The sequence below is a fragment of the Acartia tonsa genome, chromosome 12 (genome assembly GCF_053477335.1).
Source record: "Acartia tonsa isolate MP-2025a chromosome 12, ASM5347733v1, whole genome shotgun sequence".
Classification (NCBI taxonomy): Eukaryota; Metazoa; Arthropoda; class Copepoda; order Calanoida; family Acartiidae; genus Acartia; species Acartia tonsa.
In genome coordinates this window covers 20,410,713-20,433,569 of record NC_137271.1, presented here as the reverse complement: position 1 = coordinate 20,433,569, position 22,857 = coordinate 20,410,713, and the positions used below count along the sequence as shown (strand labels likewise).

Below are 22,857 nucleotides of genomic sequence, written 5' to 3'. Positions count from 1 at the left end.
TACAGTATAATTGTCTAATTAAAATATTTTTAAAAGCGAAGCTTTTCTATAATTAGGGTCGGTCCGTCCGTACGTCCGTCCATCCGTACGTCCGTCCGTCCGTACGTCCGTCCGTCCGAGATAGATAGCTTTTATTCGTTAATTTAGGCATGTTAGAATTGTCCTATCGTTTTCAAACTTTGCATGATGATTCCTGTAGTAGTTAGGTACGATTTAGAAAGCGTAGCAACTCTAAAATCATTACCAGAATGTCCGTACGTCCATTTCAAACATGTTGATTTTTCTAGTTTTTTTAACAGCAAATTTTTATGTGATCTATTTATCCGTTTGATCTGATTTTTGGTATATTGATTCCTGGGACAACAAAGAACAATATTTTAAGCGAAGCAACTCTATAATCAAATCCTAAAAATGTAAGTATGTCCATAAACTCAATAAACATTATCCTGTATCAAGAAGTTTTTCAACAAATTTACTTACAATTTTGCTTCGACTCTTATACTTTTATATTCTGATAATTCAGTTTAGACACTATACAAGTGTTAATGTCCGTTTGTCCTACCGTTTCAGTGCTTCGCTTTTATGGATGTTGTCATCCTTGTTTTAGTATTGAATAATTGCATTTTCTTTTTTTTTATTATTTCAATAGGTAAATCATTAAAAGATTTATAATAAAAAAATGTAATGTAATCAAATTCTTGATATTTTTATTAGTGAGGCTACTTTATAAATCACTTTATCTATCTGTCAGTCCTTAATGCTATGGAGGAAATGTGATTTTCTATGCTGCTATATAAGATATACTGCTATTTTTTAGTGAAGATACCCCTTATACCGTACCAAAGAGCATCCAGTCAGAGATCCAAAGGGATAAGATAATGTCTGATAAATTGATGTACTTCCCCAATAATGATATTCAAACTTACCCCTTCTGTAAATTAATATTAGTTGTTGAAACGTTTGGAAACTCAATTCAATGAACCAACCAATCAAATTTCAATAGTACCCAAACATGTTAAGCCAACGAATAAGAATGTTATTACAAGACTTTGGGGACTAGTGTAATACACTGGCTAATTCCCCTACTCCCCTAGCTTACATGATATAACTAACTTGGTCCAACATTCTGGCGCTCATTATACAAAAAATCTAACATATTAATATGTAAAGGTTTCGTGTTTTTATTTAGGATCCAGAGAAATCTGAGCAGTATTCGTACAACTATTCTATTTTGGATGAAAAAACTGGCATCACTCATGTTAGGTAAACCTTGGTAGATAGAAAGATAGATATAAAGTAGATAGAGAGAAATAGATAGATAATTTAATTTAAACATACATCGATAGAAAGATAACTAAATAGATTGAAAGACATATATAATATTAGATAGATGAAACTATACATAGATAATAAGATAGACACATTTATTGGTAAAAGTCATATTTTTTGGTAGATGAACCTATAGGTATGAAGTGAATTATATATAAATCCATGAACTGAGTGTCTTGATAAACTTTATAGCTTGATGATTTTAATTCAACATAATTTATCTTACATTAGTGATATATACTATTTTGAACATATAGAGGCAAAAGGTTTTCTTTAGATGACAAATAAATGATTTGTAAATATTTTAGGATTGAATCAGGAGATCAGAACGGACATGTTAGAGGGACATATGAGGTAACTTTTATTCGCCAGTTCTGAAAAATCATGTATAACATCGTATTACAGACAATTTTATATATATAATTTTATATAGACAATTATACTGATCTGCATTATAAATTGTAGATTTAAATTACTTGTAAAAAGGTTAATAACCTAACGAATGACAGATGGTGAATATAAACATTTTATGACAGAATAAATACCAGATACAATCCTATGTCCTCTTCCTTACTGCAGTTTTAAAATACATTTTTCAGCCTAATTTTTAAAAATAATAAATTAAGGATAAAGAATTCATTAAAAATGGATATAATTATCACTAGGATGTTACATCAGATTTTCATGTTCTCTAGTAAAGCGTAACTTGCAATGAGCTAAACTAAAGATACCCCCCTCCTATCCACCCTTTTACCCATCCCCTTTCCTCCTACTGGATGTTCGAGCTGACTGACAAATGAGTCCCATGTTAGCTACCTAAATTGACTACACATAACCCTGTCATAATATCCACGTATATTCTATATATTCATTTCATCAAATCCATGGTGTATGAATCTGAAGTACAAAAATTACTGTACACCTAAATATAATGTTAATATGAACGCAATAGTTAAAACAAACAAGAACTTACTCATCCATACGACATATGTACGTAACCAAATGAAATCAACAGGACAATTCTAACATGCCTAAATTAACGATAGAGCTGCATTATTTACGGACGTAATGAAAGAACAACCATTATATTTATATAATATAGAAAATTTTGCTCTTTAAAAAGGAATTAAAATGTCTATAACAAGAGTTTAAGGTAAAAAACCAAAAGAAATCAGAAAGCACAAAACTTTGACTAACAATTGGGCTAACTTTGTCACTAAATAATTTCAAAACATTTTTGATAAGTAAGGGGTTAATAGAACAGACAGACAAAAAAAGTAAATAAAAAGTTGCTGCTCTACCTACAACTATGTACATAAATTAGGGCTCGGCAGCATCGTGTCAGTGGCCTGTAAGCCTCGAGTAGATCAACCTTCAACAATTTAAAATTTGTAGAAGTTTAAACCTAACCCATGGAAATACCACTTTTTCCAAATAAATATGTTCATAACATCCAAACTTGTTTTAAATTGAGGCTTTGTTGCAGATGACGCGCGGCTGCCGAGCCTTGATATAAATATCCGTATTAACAATCTGTCTAGTGTCTACTAATTATTCTATTTTCTGCTTCGCGCGTTTAATAAAAAAGAGGTATGAGTATAAAAAGGTCTCATATTTTTTTCGGCTATACTTGGATCATTACATAGATTTTACATAAAGGTTATTTATGTTTGGTCATTGTGCTGGTCTGTAAAGCATCAGTTGTTTCTCATTATTATATTAAAGTAAAATAGTAGAGGGGGCACGAGCTATATGTAATTCTACCGACGGGGTGGGGTGCTAAGATCAATTGGGTCTTTGAATATCAGCCAATAGTATCGTAAATACAGCCAAAACGCAACAAAAGAACAGAAAGCAATTTGCTAGCAGACAAAAAAGGTCCCAACTACTTGGGTCATTTAGTCGTCTGAGTTTATACATCTATACTTTTATTTTTTTCTTTGGCCTCTTCTATTCCTGCAGATTAATATAATAAACATCTATTATAGTCTATATCTAATACTGACAGAGAAAAATTTTGCCTAACTACCGAGAAATGAAAACAGACCAACCAATTAAATTGCAAAGTATTTGCTTATTTTTCAGTTAAGTTTTTAAAAAAATCAGCTGTTTTTCTCTGATAACTTCTGACAGATAGACAGATGGACGGATGTAAGTTATAGAGAAGCTTCCCTTACACAAAATGAAAAATGAAATCAATTAACTGTTCCTCTATTTCTCGCAACTGTATTTTTGACAAAATTCAAATGTCTGATAATTATGAAAAAAGTGTTCTATATTTTTTGATGTTATTAAATTTTCATGATTATTTTTAGATGATTAATCAAAGCTATCATATCTTAATTATACATTTTACTATAATTAAGATTATTATAACTGTTTATCATATGAATTATTCTCCATATTAAATAAACACAAAAAGATTTTAAATTTAAATTTTTATTTGGCATCTGATTATCTTACATTTATAATTTTGGTTTGAATAAAAATGCATAATAAGAACAAGGATGACAACATCCATAAAAGCGAAGATCTGAAACTATAGGACAGACGAACATTAAATTTTGTAGAGTGTCAGAACTGAATATGCAAAGTATGAATATAAAAGTTTTGACAAAATTATACGTAAATTTGTTGCAAAACTTCTTTAATGCAGGATACTGTTTAAGGACTTACTTACATTTTTAGGACTTGATTATAGAGATGCATCGCTTATAATATCGTACCTTGTTGTAATAGGAATCAGTATTTAAAAATCAGATGAATCGGATTATCACATATCACAAATTTGTTTTTTAAAAAGTTAAAAATCAACATGTTTAAAATGTACGTACGGATATTCTGGTAACGATTATAGACTACTACAGGAATCATCATGCAAAGTTTAAAATGGATAGGACAATTTTAACATGCCTAAATTACCGACAAAAGCTAACTTATAACAGACGGACCGACGCTAATTATAGAAAATCCGCGTTTTTAATAATAAATCAAGTTTTATCAGCGCAACTACTATATTTATAGGAGCGTTTCTATCCTTATACTAAAGTAACAGGATGTTTGTCTGTCTGTGTGTCTGTCTGTGTATCTGTCTGTGTGTCTGTACCGAAGGAGCTCGATTGGGTTTTCCTTAACAGGGTAGCTTCTCATAGGTCCCGGGAAGGTTTATAACTATTTTCTTAGGGGGTGGGACACCCCCAACCCCCCCAAAAAATGAAAAATCCCTCCCCAGAATTTTTGTTTTTTAAACTAAAATTAAAATAGTGGGGTCGACTACCCCCCCCCGCCCCCCCCCCCTAAAAAAAAATTCCCCTCCCCCAAACAAAATTTTTTTAAAAAATCTAAATTACGAAAAATTGGTTTGAAAAAACCTCTTGGGGCAAAGCCCCTAGAGGCTAGGGGAGAAGCCGCTAGTATTTTATAATCTAAAGATAAAACGTTTGTTTCACTCAAAGTACAACCTGGTCGATCAAAACCATTTTTTTTTTAAAAGTTAAGCTTTTTTATAATTAGGGTCGGTCCGTACGTCCGTCCGAGATAGATAGCTTTTATTAGTTAATTTAGGCATGTTAGAATTGTCCTATCGAGTTCGAACTTTGCATTATGATTTCTGTAGTAGTTAGGTACGATTTAGAAGCCGTAGCAACTCCTTAATCATTACAAGAATGTCCGTACGTCCATTTTAAACATGTTGATTTTTTTTTATCTTTTTAACAAGAAATTTTTGTGAGATCTAATTATCTGTTTGATCTGATTTTTGGTATATTGATTCCTGAGACAACAAAGAACAATATTATAAGCAAAGCAACTCTATAATCATGTCCTAAAAATGTAAGTATGTCCATTAACATTATCCTGTATCAAGCAGTTTTTCAACAAATTTACTTACAATTTTGCGTCGACTCTTATACTTTTTTATTTTGATTATTCAGTTCAGACACTATACAAGTGTTAATGTCCGTTTGTCCTACCGTTCAGTGCTTCGCTTTTGTGGATGTTGTCATCCTTGTTATAATATCTATATTCTATTATAGGAATCATCATGCAAAGTTTGCAATCGATTAGACAATTAACATGTCTAAATTAACGAAAAGATCTAACCGTTACAAACGGACATTCACTAATTATAGAATAGTTTCGCTTTTAAAAATTTTAAAAACTATCATTTATATGAGATTAACCCACCAACAAAAACTTATGAGTTTTAATAGAGCTTCAGTGCATAAAAAGTTTAAAGACAAAGAAATTGCAAATATTTGTAACTGCATTATCTGAATCTTTATTTATGTTTGGATAAAACCATTTCAGATTAATTCATTCACAGGGACAAAATAAAAATAAAACAATTGTTGGAAAGGAGTTAAATAATTGTATGTCCCCACCCCGTGGACCTTGTCCCGACTTTCAATTGGGGTCTTTGAATATCAGCCTAGTCGCTATAAAAGAGCAGTAAGTAGTTTGATAGCAGACGAAAAAGATTCTTATGTCAGATGCCATTTATTCTTTTTTTGGGGGGTTGGGGGGGAACGAACGGCTGGTTGGTTCATTAAGTTTAGTGTCGAAACGTTTCAACCACTAATTATAATCTAAAGAATAGTCAATTTTGTGTATCCCAATTGGGTGCGTACATCAATATTGAACATTGTCTTATCCCTTTAGATCCCTGGATGGCTGCGGCTTTTTTTTTTTAGAGAGATTGTCCCTATTTCTGCTAGGATTGTCATCAAACTGTTCAGTGAATAACTAATGTGGATTTACTTCATTTCACAATTTATACAAGGATAAGTTTTACATAAGCAGTGAAGCAAAACAATGGATGTAGAATATTTGTGGATATTATGACAAGGAAAAAATTGCCGTTGATTTAGCTTGCTAATATATGTAGATATAATTTATTGGTCAGTTCGTTCATCCAGTATGAGAGGAGGGGATTGTATAAAGGGCGTGGATTGGGGGTGGGGTAAGGTCATCATCTCAGTCAGCTACAAGTTTCACTTTATTACAGTATATAATAATCTCGTGTATGATCCAATTAATATTAAATCCATTAGCAAAACATAGAAAAGTAAAAATTTCTGACATTTTTCTGTAAAATGAGAGGATTCTTAATTTGTGGGGGGTTTACACACATTCACCCCCCACATTAGACGGCCATGCAGTAATCGCTATTATCTTATATTCAATATTCTTTGTTTTTAATATTTTTACATGTCGCTAGTTATTCAGAGCTGGATCTTTAAATCATTTTAGTGGTGAGCCAGCTCAGTTGAATTTAAATTTTGACGGGGGCGCCGAAGCTCTGTGGTACTGCACTGAGTTACGGTAATGAGAATTCGAGTTCTAACCCATGCATGTTGCAATCACAACATGATGTATCGAGTTCTCCAATTTGTATTCACGCAACCTCCCCCAGTTGCGTTGGAAGGGAGATTGTTAGGTAGTTTGGATGCCTAATAATCAAGTGTATAATACCATCACTTCCCTTAATCCCAGGCTCCTCTGTGAAGAGTGTCATTCATTACGGTGACTTAATCTGGGACACCTGCAATACTCAAAACCGGCGTGGGTGAGGTAATAACGAGGAGCTCTCATGGGACAGCGTGTCAAGTCATACTTGAACGTGGAGCTTAAGCTGGCCCTGGTAGCTATACAAAAGTGTCTCAGCATACTCCAGGAGTCTTAGGTCCAAACCCTAAGAAACTATGGCTAATCAAACAAACAAAAATTTAAATTTTGAAAGTTATTGTTTATTAGGTTGATGGAGGGGAGAATATGTGTCTAAAGAAAAGATTGGAATATAAAGCAGATAATGATCATGGTTTTCAAGTAATATTAGTTTAATAAAGTAACAGGATGTTTTTCTGTTTGTACCGAAGGATCTCGCTAACCGCTAATCCCCCCCCCCCATTTTAAGAAATAAAATAAGCTAGTTACACATATGTACCAAACTCTAAAATAATATAGGAGATATTCCTGAGACACATTCTCTAAATCAGCCAATAGGATAATCGTGTGTAAGAACAACTTGGCTATGGCATTAATTAAAATTGTGCTCAGATTTTCGTAGTTTCGTATTTTTTTCATTTTGTCCGCATAATCAGTCGCATTTGTAAAGCAAGTGACAAAAAATATAATAATTTAGCTAAGAATAGTTGAATTCCTTAGTATAAAGTTAACTTTTTAGAAATTATATCATTGAAAATTTTTCTTGCTTTTAATACTTTGTGGTGTTTATCTGCTAGAATTTCTTTTATAAGTTTGACGAATTTAGAGGTCAGATGGACTATGTAGATAAAATATGTCTAGTAATTAATTTCATTTAATATATTTAGCTTGTTATTTCTGTAAATATTTATTGTTCTTATTTTCATTTAGATTAAAATATTTTTGTTCAAGGTATTAGACCTTGAGGAACTCCAATGTGATGATGAGGCATCCCAACAGGATGATCTTTCAGATGAAGGTCAGTAAAATAGTGCAAAATTTAGACTTCTTAGCATGAAAGACTGAGAGCTTAATTTATTGACAAACTTTTAAAGTAAACTTCTTTCAATATAAAAAAAATATTAATAGCAAAGAATATAATATTCTGTTTATTCTTTCAACTCTATTTCTTTGATCAATAGTTTAAATGATGACCTTTTGTCCATCAATGGATTACAAAAAGAAGATTTTAATTCTTCAATTTTTTTCTATTTAGAATCAGAAGAATCTGTAAACCTATTTGATGAGGACACCTACTACACAAACAGTGAGGAAGAAAATGAGAGAGGTGGAGAGATAGAAGACGACAACTATGACGCTGGAGATGACATTTACGAAGAAGAAACTGACCGTAATAATAACAACGACGACATTAACGCAAATATTGATGTAATTTCCAAAGAAGCTAAAACTGTGGATGATACTGCTCAAGAAATGGATGCTATTTATAAAGCAAAAATTATGAAATTTAAACAAATGTTAGCAGGTAGGCAAAATAATTTTGTTCCATTATGAAATAATGTTTCTGTTCATCCAAGTGGGTAAATAAAATTTATTATTTCACACAAAGTGCCTTGTGGATCACTGAAAATGTCCTCCCTTAGTTTTTGAAGAAATTGAAAATAAGGAGAAAGGAAGGAGGGGCACAAGTATAGGCCATACAGGGTACTACCCCCCGCAGGGATAGATGTAAGAAAAAACTAGCCCCCTCATTTTTTTTATTTATTCCAAAAAGAACGGACGGAGGTTCAGTGATCGATTATTAAATTAGAATTTGATTGTGCAATGGTATCAAAAATAATTTTTTTCTTACCAGAGAAGCTTAGTGATGATATTCCTAACCCTGTGGAGGTTGGAACTTCCATGAATGTTATCATCAAGGGTGACAGCCAGGAATTAGATCATCAACAGGATTTTACAAATATCATATTTTTATTATCAACTTCTTGATTAAAAAAACAGTTTATCCTCAGTGAGGAAGGGGACATTGGGCTGATTATTACACTAGTCCCCAAAGTTATATAGTAACGTTTTCTAATTCGTTGACTTATTAACTTTGGAGACTTTTATTGAATTTATCCCTATAGATCCCTGATTTATCCTCATTTGAGGGATGTTATCTGAATCGAAAGATCCATACCGATTTGGGTTTCCTCAAAAGAGAAGCTTCTTAATTTCATATTTTTGGGAAAGTAGCTCACCCCTCCCAAGAGACAAAACCTCTGGGATGATTTAACTCCCCCCCCCCTAAATGCACTCTTACTTCATCCTCCCCTCAATGTTTGCACTTTTATTAATTAATTAATAAGAAAACTAAAACAAAATATGGAAGGGGTGGGGGCCATTTCTATTTGGAGGTTGTTACAAATCTCCTCTATACCTATAAGAAGATTTATTGAAAAGGAGAATCATGTCGGTCCAGTGGTTAGCGAGATCCTAAGTTACAGAATACACAAATACCGAAAGACAGACACCCTGTTACTTTAACATAAGGAATCGTCCTGTTACTTTTTTATTGTTCTTCTGCTCAAAGAACATTTCATAAAAATATGATATAAATAAAAAGATTGACATACAGAGAACAAACAAACCAAAGCGAGAATTGGAAATAACCAGAATTGTTACCCAGGAAAATATGAATTTTAAGCATTTTTCTCGTATTCATTCGAATCCGGTGGATAGGAACCGGTTCTCATCCATACGAAAAAACTATGTCTAGCATCGTATTATATCCAGCTTTCTACGAATATAAAAATGTACAATCATAAGATTAAAACCAGCTTTTTTTAGCCCGTGCCTACGGCACCTAGGGGCTAAAAAGCTGGTTTTTATCTTATAATTGTACATTCTATATCCGCGGAAAGCCGTTTATAATACGATGCGAGAAATAACTATTATATTTTTTTTACTTATTTGAATTTTTCAATTGATGGGGGGGGGGGTGGAGTGCACCAGAAAATTTTGACACCTTGTACTAAAATCTAGGGATTGTATGGTGTTATGCGCTTTAGGGGGTGTTATTAGAGTGACAACACCTTGGCTGTTTTAGAGGAATGTACCACGGGGGTATGGGGGTGTAGACCGCAGGCCCTTGTCAAGGGAGGTGTATAGGAGTGAAAGGGAGTGGACACTCCGCAGGAAAAAGGGTTTATTTTTTTTTTTTAAATAAACCCTTTTTAAATTTCTGCCCTTAAAATCATATAAAACAAATTTCAGTCACCATCCGATAAAGCACAGAAAAGATTTTTTCTGGATGAACCTCAAAACAGTGGATGTAAGTCATTTTTTTTTTGTAGCGAAGCTACTCTATATATTACCCAGACAACAACAACCTGGCCCAATTTGTTGGGACCTTTTTCGTCTGCTGGCAAATTCTTTCTGCTCTTTTGTAGCGAATATTAATATTTTTAATGCTATTGGCTGATATTCAAAGACCCCAATTGAAAGTCGGTACAGGGTCCCCAACCTGTTGATAGAGTTACATATTACCCATCACTTACTTTGTGTTACAACATTGAACATTGAAGAATGTTTTGATCCACCTAATCTTTTGAAAAAAGGATTGGACGTCATTTATTCTACTTTTTATTATGTATGTTTGTCATTTTAAAAGCAAAGCTTTTCTATAGTTAGGGTAGGTCCGTCAATAGTTTAAATAAGCATATATAATCAAGTCCTAAAAAATGTAAGTCTTCAAACAGTATCCTGTATTTAAGTTATTTTGCTACAAATTTAATTACAGTTTTGTTTACACTTATACATTATGTTCTGAGACTCAACAAGTGTTAATGTTTGTTTGTCCTACCGTCTAATTTTAGAGCTTTGCTTTCATGGATATTGTCTACCTTGTTTATATTTCAGACCACCAATCAGTGCAGACAGAAAATGAAAATCTAGATAAAGCCACTGACAGTAAGAGTTTATAGTAGCGAAGCTACTCTATAACGTGAAATGTCCATCCGTCTGTAAGAACCGTTATAGGGAAACTTAAATAAATGACAAAACCCAAATTGTGTTAAAATTGTGTCAGAAATGATCCATGTGACGTAATAACGTGAGGGAGACACAATTTGAACACAATTTGGGCTTAGTCAAATAAATATATTTAAAATAAACGGCTGGAAGTTTGTTGTTAAATTTTTTATGACAATGAGCATCAGAATATAATTTACTTGGTTCATCAGTCTTTTGATCATGCTACAAAAGTCAGATATGTGTTTTATACATAAAGTTTTTTTTATGATTTTTTGATTTTTTTTGCTACTTATGGATGTTGTCGAACCCGGTATTAGTGTCTTAGAAATTATCTTAGTGACGTAACTAAAAACGAGGGATTAGAGGGGAGGTGGGAAAGGTAACCCCTAAAAAAGAGATGGATAATAGAGGTGATTGATAATTGATAATTGATAAAGAAAATGTAGGAAATAATTTATACTCTCTGTACTTTCTACCATAGATTAATTAATTTGTATTTTCTACACAAGGATGACAACATCCATAAAAACGAAGCACAAAAATCAGAAGGTAGAACAAACGCACAATAGCTGGAGTGTCAGAACTTAATAAGCAGAATATTAATTTTGAAGTCTAAATGAAATAGCACATAAATTTGTTGCAAAATTGCGTAAATATAGCATACAGTAAAAGGACATACTTCCGTGCAAAATTTGAAATCAATAGTATAATTCTAATATGTCTAATAAATGTTGTCAAAAAAAGGTTGAAAAAGTCTGCATATTTGATTAAATTTTTCTTAAAATCCGCATATTATGTTGATAAAAACTACAATATATTATCACTAGCAGTAACATCACTAGAAGCTTTTAGGGTGGTAAGGGGGAAAGTTCATTCTTCCAATTTTCAATTTAAGTTTTAAAGCAAAGAAGTAAAATTGCGGAGATGGTACTTTTTTTCTAGGTGTTATTTTTTTTTGGAGAGTGGAGAGCCCTCTTCCTAAATAGTTATAAACTTCTCTATACCTATAATAAGCTTCACTGTAAAGAAGAACCCTTTAGGTTCAGCGGTTAACAAGATCCGTTGCTACAGTCAAAAAAAGCTTAGCTTACTAATTTATATAATAGGATATGATAAAGTAACAGGATGTCTGTTTGTCTGTCTCTTTGTTTGTTTGTTTGTCTTTTTCTTTTAAAATCTAGAAAAATAAATTGGTTTATTAAATTGGACTCTCTCCTCCTCAAGTGCCCCAAGAGGCCTCTAAGGCGTAGCCGCTAGTAATAGGATACAGTAACAAAATGCTAATCCTTATATCAAAGTAAAAGAATGTTTGTGTGTGTGTGTCTATTTATATGGAAGGATCTTCCTAACTAATATGCTTCTCCTTTGCAGGGACATAGGTCATAGGTCATGGGAAGATTTATAACTATTTTAGGATAGGGTACCTGCACCCTCACGCGCTTAGAAAAAAAACCACCAACATTTTTTAAATTTTTTTCTTTTAAAACTAAATTGTCCTTTTAAGTATATCTGTCAGACAGACAGACAATAAATATATGGAGCAGATCTGTATAAATATAAGGTATCTTGACTAAAACTTACAGCTGGCTATCTAAAAAAGCAGTTGTGAAAATAACATTTCTCCACCAATAAGGTTTTTTAAGCATGACCGACAGTCAGACAGACAAAATAATGTATAGAGTAGATGCAGGGGGGGGGGGGAAGGGGTGATTACTTGAGGGCACCCTCAAATTTTGGAAGTCGTTAAGTAGATGCACATATATCTTGGGTATAGTCCCTTTCATGACAATGCCTCTTAAGGGACGTTTCTTGGTATTTTCACAGTAGATTTTATCCTATTTCTAGCCACTGCGGGGGGGGGCTCTATCCATGCAGGGCCATTTTCCTAACCCTGCAGGGCAATCACCTAACCTAACCTAAAATAATCCATCAAAAGCTACTGTAAAAAAAACACACAAAGCATGTTTTAAATGGACGTACTGACTTTCTGTTAACAATGATAGAGTTGCTTTCTAAATTATACCTAACTGTCATAGGAATCATGAAGAGTTTGAAATTGATAGGATAATTCTAACATGTCTTGTTTAATAATCTAAAATCAATTAATAATTTTATCTAATTTCAATTTATCTATGAAATAAATGTAAAGCTGTACAGGTTAAGGCTACTATCTGACTCAATACATTTCTTTTTCTCCTCTTTTTAGCAACCGAATGAAAGTAATTCTTTTCAATTCCAGATAATTATAAGAATTGGTAACATTTGCTTAGATATTTATTTTATAAAAACATAGCAAAAAAAAATAATAACCGTATTATAATACAGGTATTAAATATTATATACAAACAATAAAATTGAATATGAATAAAAATTAAGGATAGATCAATCAAATAATAATTATGTACAGTGTCAAAGGACTAAACAATCTTGTGAAAGGTAATATAACTTATGCATTTTAAAAAGATATTTGTTAAATAGACTGATTATTTAAAGACATATTTGTTAAATATGTTGCTCTAGTGGATATCATTACCCTTGTTAGAATGTACCATTCATAAAGAAGGTTATTTTTTAATGGCAAAACTGTTTAAGCTAGCTTTTTTAACAATTACGTTCAAATTCCGTTAAATTTATAGATATAAATAATCTAATAATTGATTGTTTTGTTTTTATTTGTAATTGTCTTTTTTATATATACATTATTATGCTTAATTAAAAATTTCTGATAAACATCTCATTATATTTAAAGAAAAATTAGCTGTCTCTAAATTTAATATAGAAATAAAATTATTATGGAAAATCAATTGATTTTTCATGGTATAAGTTATAAAATACAGACGAATTTATAGATGTAATCTTGAAAAGATAGCTTTAATTTAAAATGATAAATATGCGTTATTTTTAACAAAAACTAGACAAAACCCTTTTTTGTTGTTGTTGATAGCAATATCTTATTTCTTTACTCTCGTTTATATATAGTTTTAACCTAATATCTTTTGATTTAATTGTTATTGGTTTGAAATTTTGACTAAAAAGCTGGCTTAAAAAATAGCTCATATGTGATAAAATATATAGCATTTTGCGCTAACTTATTAGGGGTTTATACAATAAGTATAATTATAAAAGCAAATATTTGAAAATTATTTAAAATCATTCAATGTTTAATGTAAGATTAAGCCAATTATTAATCACGAAATTACATATAGGTTTTTTATTATTTTGCTAAATAATCTATAAAATATTTACACATTGTAAGTCAACTCTTGAGTTATGTAAGAAGTACAATATTAGCTGATAGATCTTATTTCAATTTTGAAAGATAATTTTATAAAAAAAAATAAAAAAAAGTTGATTTTGTTTTTTAAAAGTGAGCAAAAATAATGTAGAATTTTTAGAAATATTTTTAATATTTTTTAAAAGCACAAAAAATCTTGATTTCAGGCCTTTATTAACAATTCTTAAAAATCCTAGTAGTATCGACACATCCTATTTTTTTTACGTCACTAAGATAATTTCTAAGACACTAATACCAGGTTCGATGTTGTCATCCTTGTTTTTATTCAAATTCCAATCAATTTTAATATTCTTCTCAGTGTTTATGACGACAGGACAGACCGGTGTGTAAAATGATAGCCCTAAATTTCAAAAATAAAATAAAATAAAAATTTCAAAGTCAAGTGATGTAATTTTTTGATTGACAAGAGAAGCTTTTTATGTTGCCTATAAAAATGACGCCATACTGGCCTACCATTGAACAATCAAAATTCATACTGGCCTGCCTTTGGTAATTTAGAATGTGTATTGGGCTATCATTTGTCAATGACGTCATATTTGTATAGGCACTATAAAGAGCTTCTTGTCAAGACATCTTTCAAAACTTTAGCTCTAAACATCTCCAATGCTAATTGGTGTATAAAAGAACATTTTTATATGTTCTGATGTGGAAATGTACAGATAACTATTACATATTCTTCTTTTAATAATTCATTAAGAAATATTGACTGCAAACGCAAAAAAATACTTTTGCTGGCCATGCTGTATTTGTTTTACTTTTAGATTTGATAAAAACTAAACTTGGATTGGTGAACTCTATCGCAGGTATAAATATAAAATATCTATTAGGATATATATATGTTGGAAGGAATTTTAATGTTAGGGGGAGATTTGAAATCTGCATCAAATTTTAAGGATTTTTTTTATAAAACTCTTTTTTTGTATAATTCTTTATCTAAAAGCGGAAATACAATTTAAGTGTATTAATTTTGACTAATAGGATAGGTGGATTAGAAACTACCTGCGCTCTAATTGGGTGAATGATGTACGACACTTAAACTTCTCCAATCAGAGCGCAGATAGTTTTCAATCTACCAATCACTGATGTCAAAATTAATTAACTTAAATTGTATTTCCGCTTTTAGATAAAGAATTATACAAAAAAAACGAATTTTAAAAAAAATCCTTAAAATTTGATGCAGTTTTTAAATCTCCCCCCAACATTAAAACTCATTCCAACTTATATATATCCTAATAGATATAGCGCAGTTACTTTATAACAATGGGTATGTTTGTACATCCATTAAAAAAAACAAAAAATGATTTGAAATGTTATTCTTTTGATACTTGAAACTTTCAAAGGAATCAATTGCTTATAAATTAGAAAGATTTAGTTATCGCATCGTATTATATACAGCTTTCCGCAGATTTTGAAATAAAAAAATATAAGATTACAAATGGTATAAATTTTGTGATTTTTATTTTAATATTCTTGAAAAAATATCTGTAATACGATGATAAACATGATTTTTCAGTAAGGAACCTGTTCTAATACAGTGGCTATTAATCAGTTTTAAAGCCATACTGGAAAAAGGATTCAATAATTTTCGTGAGTAAATCAACTAACCTAAAGTTATTTTGTTTAGATGTTGCTAAAAATACAGTTAGATTCAAGACAAAGTTGACAGGTTCTAGTTTATTCAATTTTAATAAAAACAAGGTTTACAACATCCATAAAAGTGAATCACTAAAATCAGAAAGAAGGACAAACGAACAATAACTGTTGTATGATGTCAAAACTAACCTAATAATTTTAGAAAGTTTAGTATTATCCTCTTAGAAATTTTTTTTTCAATTTTGAAAATTTAGCCGGTGCCTTCGGCACCTCGAGGCTAAAAAAAACTAGTTTTAAACTCATATTTGTACTTTCTATATCCGCGGAAAGCCGTTTATAATACGATGCGAGAAATAACTATTTTAATATTGACATAATTGTTTTCTTTGTTAACCCTATAATTTGATACCTAATGGGTATATACACAATCAGAACACACACAAAAACAAGGAGGACAACATCCATATAAAAGCAAAGCATTAAAATCAGAAGGAAGGACTAACGAACAATAACTCTTGTAGGATGTCAGAACTTAATAAACAGATCATCAATTTAAAAGTCTACTCAAGTACACACATTTGTTGCAAAATTGCGCAAATGCAGGAGGCAGAAAAAGGACATATTTTTATTTTTAGGATTTGATTATAGCATGTTTAAAAATGATGTACTGACAACGTTAAAAGAGTGGCTATGCTTCCTAAGTAGTATCTTTAGATACATTTACCATTACAATTCCACATAAAATAAGGGGAAATCTAAAAATAGTTATTTCTCGTAACGTATTATAAACGGCTTTCCGCGGATATAGAATGTACAATTATAAGATTAAAACTAGTTTTTTTAGCCCCGAGGTGCTGGAGGCACCGGCTAAAAAAACTAGTTTTAATCTTATGATTATATATTTCTATATTCGTAGAAAACTGGATATAATACGATGCTAGACATAGTTTTTCGTATGGATGAGAACCGGTTCCTATCCACCGGATTCGAATGAATACGAGAATAGTTATTTCTCGTGTCGTATTATAAACGGCTTTCCGCGGATATAGAATGTCGATTATAAGATTAAAACTAGTTTTAATCTTATGATTGTACATTTCTATATTCGTAGAAAACTGGATATAATACGATGCTAGACATAGTTTTTTCGTATTCATGAGAACCGGTTCCTATCCACCGGATTCAAATGAGAGAAAATATATTATCATTTATTTGAACAGTTTTTCTATTATTTACTTGTTCTATTGGTTCCACGACAAACGTAAGAGTCCCAAACGTCAGAGTGGAAAAACATCAGAGTGGACAAACGCAAGAGTCCCAAACGTCAGAGTGGGACAAACGTCAGAGTGGGACAAACGTCAGAGTGGACAAACGCAGGATTTTTGGGACAAACGTCAGAGTGGACATTTTATAAGTAAAACGTATGAGTCTCGATTTTATAATCATTAAAGCGCTGCGGCTAGGTAGGCCAGGGTGCTGAGTGCTGCAGCCAGAGTCATTTTCTTTATGATTAGGTTAGGTTAGGTTATAGGCTAGGGGGCCGAGCGCCCGCGGCTAGGCAGGCTAGGGGGCCGAGCGCTGCGGCTAGGTAGGCCAGGGTGCTGAGTGCTGCAGCCAGAGTCATTTTCTTTATGATTAGGTTAGGTTAGGTTATAGGCTAGGGGGCCGAGCGCCCGCGGCTAGGCAGGCTAGGGGGCCTAACTGTCTATTTTTTGTCATATAATTAAAATAGCATAGACTCTGATGTTTTACTTAAGCAATGTCCACTCTGACGTTTGTCCCACTCTGACGTTTGGGACTCTTGCGTTTGGGACTCTTGCGTTTGTCCACTCTGACGTTTGGGACTCTTACGTTTGGGGTAGGACCGTTCTATTGAATATGGACACAGACAGGCCAATTAAAACTTATTATTTGCAGGAGCAACCTTAGACGCCTTGAACCCTTTTAGAACAAGAAATAGAGGTAAGCGTGACTGGCTTCTTGTGAAATCAAATATTTATTGTTATATGTTTACAAATATAATTATCATAAATCTTAAAACACAATTTTTTCTTATAATCTTTTGAAGAAATAACTATATACCTAATTGTTTTATTTTAGATAAGCCACAGAGCAGCTTTAAGCCTTCTCTCCATGATATAAATGTAAAACCACCGCCCAACATTGAATACTTTACAAATCCTGAAGCAATAGATTCCTATGGCTCTCCTGTAGCACCCCCCAGCAGCTCTTATAATACTCCAAGCAGCAATTCTATTGATGCCTATGGTTCACCACAGGCCAAGCCTGAGAGTAGTTATTCAGCACCATCACAGCCAGTTGATAGTTCATATGGATCACCTGTTACTCCAGTAAGTAACTCTTATGGTGCTCCTGTAGAAGATTCATATACAGCTCCTCAGGCTCCAGTTGCACCTGGAAATAGTTATGGTTCACCTAAAGCTCCCTCAAACAGTTATGGGGCTCCCAAAGTGCCTACAAATAGTTATGGTGCACCCGCTTCTCCAGCAAATAATGACTATGGAGTACCATTAGATGATCCATCCATTGAAACTTACGGCTCACAAGTCATTTCATTAAATGAAAATTCCTACACAGCCCCTGTGACTCCTGCCAGTAATAGTTATGGCTCATCGGTTAATTTCAACTTTGCAGCGCCTTCCGCTGTTGATAACGGATATGGTGCTCCCCAGTTTGGTGCTGCAGGAAGTTCCTACGCTGCCCCTGTTGAAGATGGATATGGGTCACCTCAAGCTGGTTCTCCTGCTGGAAGCTCATATGTCTCCCCTGTTTCTAATACATATGCAGCACCAGGCTCAACATCTACAGGAAAGTATAGAAAATTAAAACAAATTTACTTATTTATGGGTTCCTTGAAAATATCTTTAAATCTTTTAAAATCTTAAATTTATTTGATTACAAATAATTTTTGAATCAAATGAAAAATAATAACAATTGAAAATGAAAAATATTTGACAAAGTGAAGAAATCTTTTTTGTTAAAATTGGTAAATATATCAATTTAGCCTTATAAATGTACTAGAAAAGTAATATACATATTAATACAAATGTTTCTATACTTTAAATCTAAAAATCAGGAACCTTTGTCAACACTGGATCATTTTCAACATCAGGTGGAGTGCAACCTAAACAGGGAGATATAAACTTACCTAAGATTAATTTAGACAGTGTCAATCCAGTTGGAAATCCTTATGCAACACTAAGTGCTGCTGCCAATAGAGACTCCAGCACTGAAGTTAAATCTAATTCTTTAAGCAATGATTATGATTACTTTGACATCCCTCAGGTTGCATCTTCTTCCCAAGAATCCTCTGCTATCTATGGTGCTCCGCCTGCACAGAATTCCTATGGAGCCCCGCCTGCACAGAATTCCTATGGTGCTCCAGCTGTACAGTCTTCTACTTCCTATGGATCTCCTTCACAAGGTGGTGGTGGCGGATTTTCTCCGGGAGGTGGATCAGTAGGTGGTGGGGTCAACCCTCAAGGTGTTTATGATCCTTTTGCATTTCAGGGTGCCAATTCTCCGAAAACTACACCCAAGCCTAATGTTGATGCAGGATTAGGTAATGACCCTCAAGTACCTATCACAACAAGACCTGTACTCAATCGTCCAAACAATAATAATGGTGTTTCTGCTGTTGATGATGACATAAGAGATACTGAGCTTGTACCAGATTTTCAGGCTCCTGTAAATGCTAACTTGCAGCTTGGTGATTTTGAAAGCAACAAAATCACAGGAACAAGATCTCCATTTGGAGTAAGTGTAGCTTCCTCCTTTGGTGGTGGCAAAGCTAGAAGACCTAAATCTTCAACAACTACCACAGAAAGACCTACAAGAGGCACCACCACCAGATTTCCAGGTCTAAGTGGATCATTTTTCAACGGAAATGTTATTTTAACAACTCAACCTTCAATATCTTCACAAGAGGTTGATGCTGGCCTACTAGGATCTAATATTAACCAAGGCATTGGAGTGAACACATTAAATAGACGTCCAGGATCAAATCAGCAGCAGCCATCACAACAGCCAGAACGACTGACTTTTAACAGTGGCAACAGTAACAGATTTAATGGTGGTTCTGGAATATTTTTCTCAACCCCATCAACATCTTTCATGACACCAGGTAACTTTGCCACTCCTACACCTAGACCCAGACCTTTCAGAGGAAGAGATAACTTGTTTGAAAGTGAAGTTGCCCAAGGATCACAAGTTAACGCCAAGGTTATTCCCCGTGCTACCTCTCACCTTCATTTTTCTAATGAGGACACAAAAGTTGGTGAAAAGATAAGCAAGGATATCCTAACTAATGAAATTAGTGATCAGAAAACAGCTGCAGAAGAATTTATCAGGCGAAACATGCTGATGAATATCATTCTTAAGCCAGGTGCTGGTGAAAACTCGAAGGTTCTACCCAGACCCAAGGTTGAGGTAATGTCCCAGGGTTCTAATGTTGTTCTTGTCAAGCTTGTGTTTCCAGAAAATGAGAACATCCACGGCTTACGAGCATTTACTCCTCCTAAAGTAAATCTTAAGGCTAAATCACGACAACTTGATGAACATAAAATTAATGAAAATGGTAGAAGAAATAGCAGAGAAGCCTTAATAGATACAAGCAACATGAAAGTACTTGATGGATTTATTGTCAATAAAGATGTTGATAAATCTAAAGAAACCTCTATTGAAAGAAGTTTTGACTCTTCTGAATATATTTATGATGAATCCTCAACAGAAAAGACTGAAACATTTGCAACTCAAGCTTCTATAAATCATTTTGCTCCTAGTTTTGCCAACATTCAAGCAAAATCATTTCCAGTGGCAACCATGAAGCCTCTGATAGTTGGTAGATTTAGTCCAGCTAAAGAGCTACAGAGATTTCATGCATATGAGGCCATAGGTTCTAACCCGTCACCATCACCTTATGTACAGTCAGAACCTGTAACAGTCAATCAAGGTATATTCAATATTTCTTTTGTTAACCCAATTATGTATTTTATTTGTTGAAGGGGCCTTTTGTTTTGGAAGGGGGGGGGGGGGGTGGAGTCGACCATTCGCCATTTTTTATTATAGCTTAAAATAGAAAATCTAGGGGAGATTTATCTTTGGAGGGTGGTGGTGCCCTCCCCCAAAATAGTTTCAAACCTTCCAAGAACCTATGAGAAGCTACCCTGTGAAGGAGAACAATATCAGTTCAGCGGTTAGAAAGATCCTTTGGTACAGACAGATAGACAAAGATTCTGTTACTTTTATATAAGGATTACCTTTAATACAGAGTAGCTTTTTTATGGTTGTCTGGCGTCTGCCCATCTAAAGATTTGGGAAATATCAATACTGATCATACTTCATTTTTCATTTCTTTTTTCCAGGTGTTGTTAGAAGGAGAGATGCAAGACTTAAAGGAAAGCACTAAGATAATTAGTTAATTTTTATCAAGTATCTTGTAATTAATGCCTTTTTGAAAAAAAAGGCATTTAGTTTCTTCTTCTTCTTCCACCAATTATCTATTTTCTATTTTTGGGACCTCAAAAACACTGATCTCCAAAAAAATTCATATACTCCTCCTTCTGTTAGTGCAGTCCTTTACAAGGTTGCCGAATTAAAAAAAATATTTATTACATGATATTTTTTGTTGTTGTAAGTATTAGATTTAAGACATTGATTTTTATTTTCTATTAAATTTTGGGATCTACTGCAGTTCACGGTAAAATATTGCTGGTAAGCAATATTTCCAAAAATCTATGAATTTTAAAGGCTGCTAGCTACCAAACGGCTGAACGTACAGATCATGCCCGCACACCATTTTAAGCGGCATAAGAAGGCCTACAAATAATCTGTAATAGCCAAGATCCAATGATGCACAGGGAAAACTTCACTGAAGAAAAAACGCGTAAAATGGGTCTTTTTCGCGCATTTCTCTGCACTGCGAGATAATTATGCATTATTGATTTATGGCTATTCCAGATTATTTGTAGGCCTTCTTATGCCGCTTAAAACAGTGTGCGGGCATGATCTGTATGTTCAGCCGTTTGGCAGCTAGCAGCCTTTAAAATTCATAGTTGTTTGGAAATATTGCTTACCAGCAATATTTTACCGTGAACTTCAGTAGATCCAAATTTTGTAGTTGCTTATTTACTGTAAATATATAGTGCTTTGCATTTTCAGGAAACACATATGAAATTCAGAATCCATTTAACAGGTTGAGACCTAATTGGCTTTCTGGAATATTTGGAAAATCTTCAAGAGACTCAACTTAGTGAATTATACATATACTTTTTGTATTTTTTAAGAATAAGGGAAAATATTATGAAAAATATGTAGAATAGGTTAAAAGCATAGATAGTAAACGATATTTTAAGAATTAGCATTTATAATGAAAAGTTACCCAGAACTAACCAAATAGTATTTAGAACTTATTTTATGCTTATTGTACTTGGTAATCAATTGTTCCATTAATAGTTTATTTCTAAAAACGTATTGATTAGCATGCACTGAACCCCCGGAATCACCCCCATATATTTTTAAAAAGGTGAAAGAAATTGTGGGGTAGAATTTTTCACCTTCTATAACTCTCCTCATTATTAGAATGTAAATAAATGAATCAAAATATTACTTATTCTAGTCAAACTGTGTTTTTTTCTCATATAATTTTTTTTACATATTTATCATTCATAATTGTTGGTTTTGTAATCATTTTTTATGTAATAAAATATTAATAATATTTTTTTCTTTTGTTATCAAAGTTTTTCAACAAATTACTTTTTATCTGGAGTCTATATTTATTCTATGGATGTCCAAGTTTTTTTTTAATTCGTGTGGGTAAAAAATAAATTTTCTTTGATGAGTTTTATTTTCCCAAAGTTTCTAAATGTGCTTACCCCCCCCCCCCCTTTGAGATGAATTCTCTTAATTTTTCAACTGACAAAGCAAAATTCTTGGAATTTCCATTCTTTTTATAATAACCAGGGAAATAACAAGCTTCAATGATGAAGATCATGGATCGGCAGCCGTGCAAGTGGCTGCTGAACTTGATTCTCATGATTTTATCTACGCTGTTTGAATGAGTTAGCGGCTGCAGCTGCAAATATAGGTGACGGATGTGACTGAGGCTTAGTAAGCCGTGCAGATGACAGTAAGGGTTGTTGGGTAGCTTATAAAGCTGTACG

At 33.0% G+C, this 22,857-nt stretch overlaps 2 protein-coding genes across 2 annotated transcripts in view; both read left to right on the top strand.

Moving 5' to 3' along the window:
* Positions 1-8,763, top strand: part of LOC145334388 (uncharacterized) — a 28,820-nt gene extending 20,057 nt beyond the window's left edge. The window contains exons 11-16 of the mRNA XM_080179843.1: positions 1,190-1,263; positions 1,638-1,683; positions 7,084-7,155; positions 7,726-7,792; positions 8,030-8,299; positions 8,630-8,763. Coding sequence (XP_080035969.1) covers positions 1,190-1,263; positions 1,638-1,683; positions 7,084-7,155; positions 7,726-7,792; positions 8,030-8,299; positions 8,630-8,763 — 663 coding nt within the window. The remainder of the gene's footprint in view (positions 1-1,189; positions 1,264-1,637; positions 1,684-7,083; positions 7,156-7,725; positions 7,793-8,029; positions 8,300-8,629) is intronic.
* Positions 8,764-9,138: 375 nt separating this feature from the next.
* Positions 9,139-22,081, top strand: LOC145334387 (uncharacterized). Its single transcript, XM_080179841.1, has 10 exons — positions 9,139-9,237; positions 10,030-10,087; positions 10,675-10,725; positions 14,845-14,886; positions 15,708-15,749; positions 17,594-17,638; positions 17,777-18,544; positions 18,774-20,648; positions 21,061-21,097; positions 21,861-22,081. The coding sequence occupies exons 1-10, from the start codon at positions 9,139-9,141 to the stop codon at positions 21,946-21,948; spliced, it is 3,105 nt and encodes a 1,034-aa protein (XP_080035967.1). The 3' UTR covers positions 21,949-22,081.
* Positions 22,082-22,857: the final 776 nt, after the last annotated feature.

Bases quoted from the DNA above. Each gene is read 5' to 3' on its own strand.
- LOC145334387 (XM_080179841.1), top strand. From the start codon at position 9,139: ATGGAAGGGGTGGGGGCCATTTCTATTTGGAGGTTGTTACAAATCTCC. The intron at 10,726-14,844 runs GTAAGAGTTTAT...TTTTACTTTTAG, and splicing joins TCTAGATAAAGCCACTGACA to ATTTGATAAAAACTAAACTT. The intron at 20,649-21,060 runs GTATATTCAATA...TCTTTTTTCCAG, and splicing joins ACCTGTAACAGTCAATCAAG to GTGTTGTTAGAAGGAGAGAT.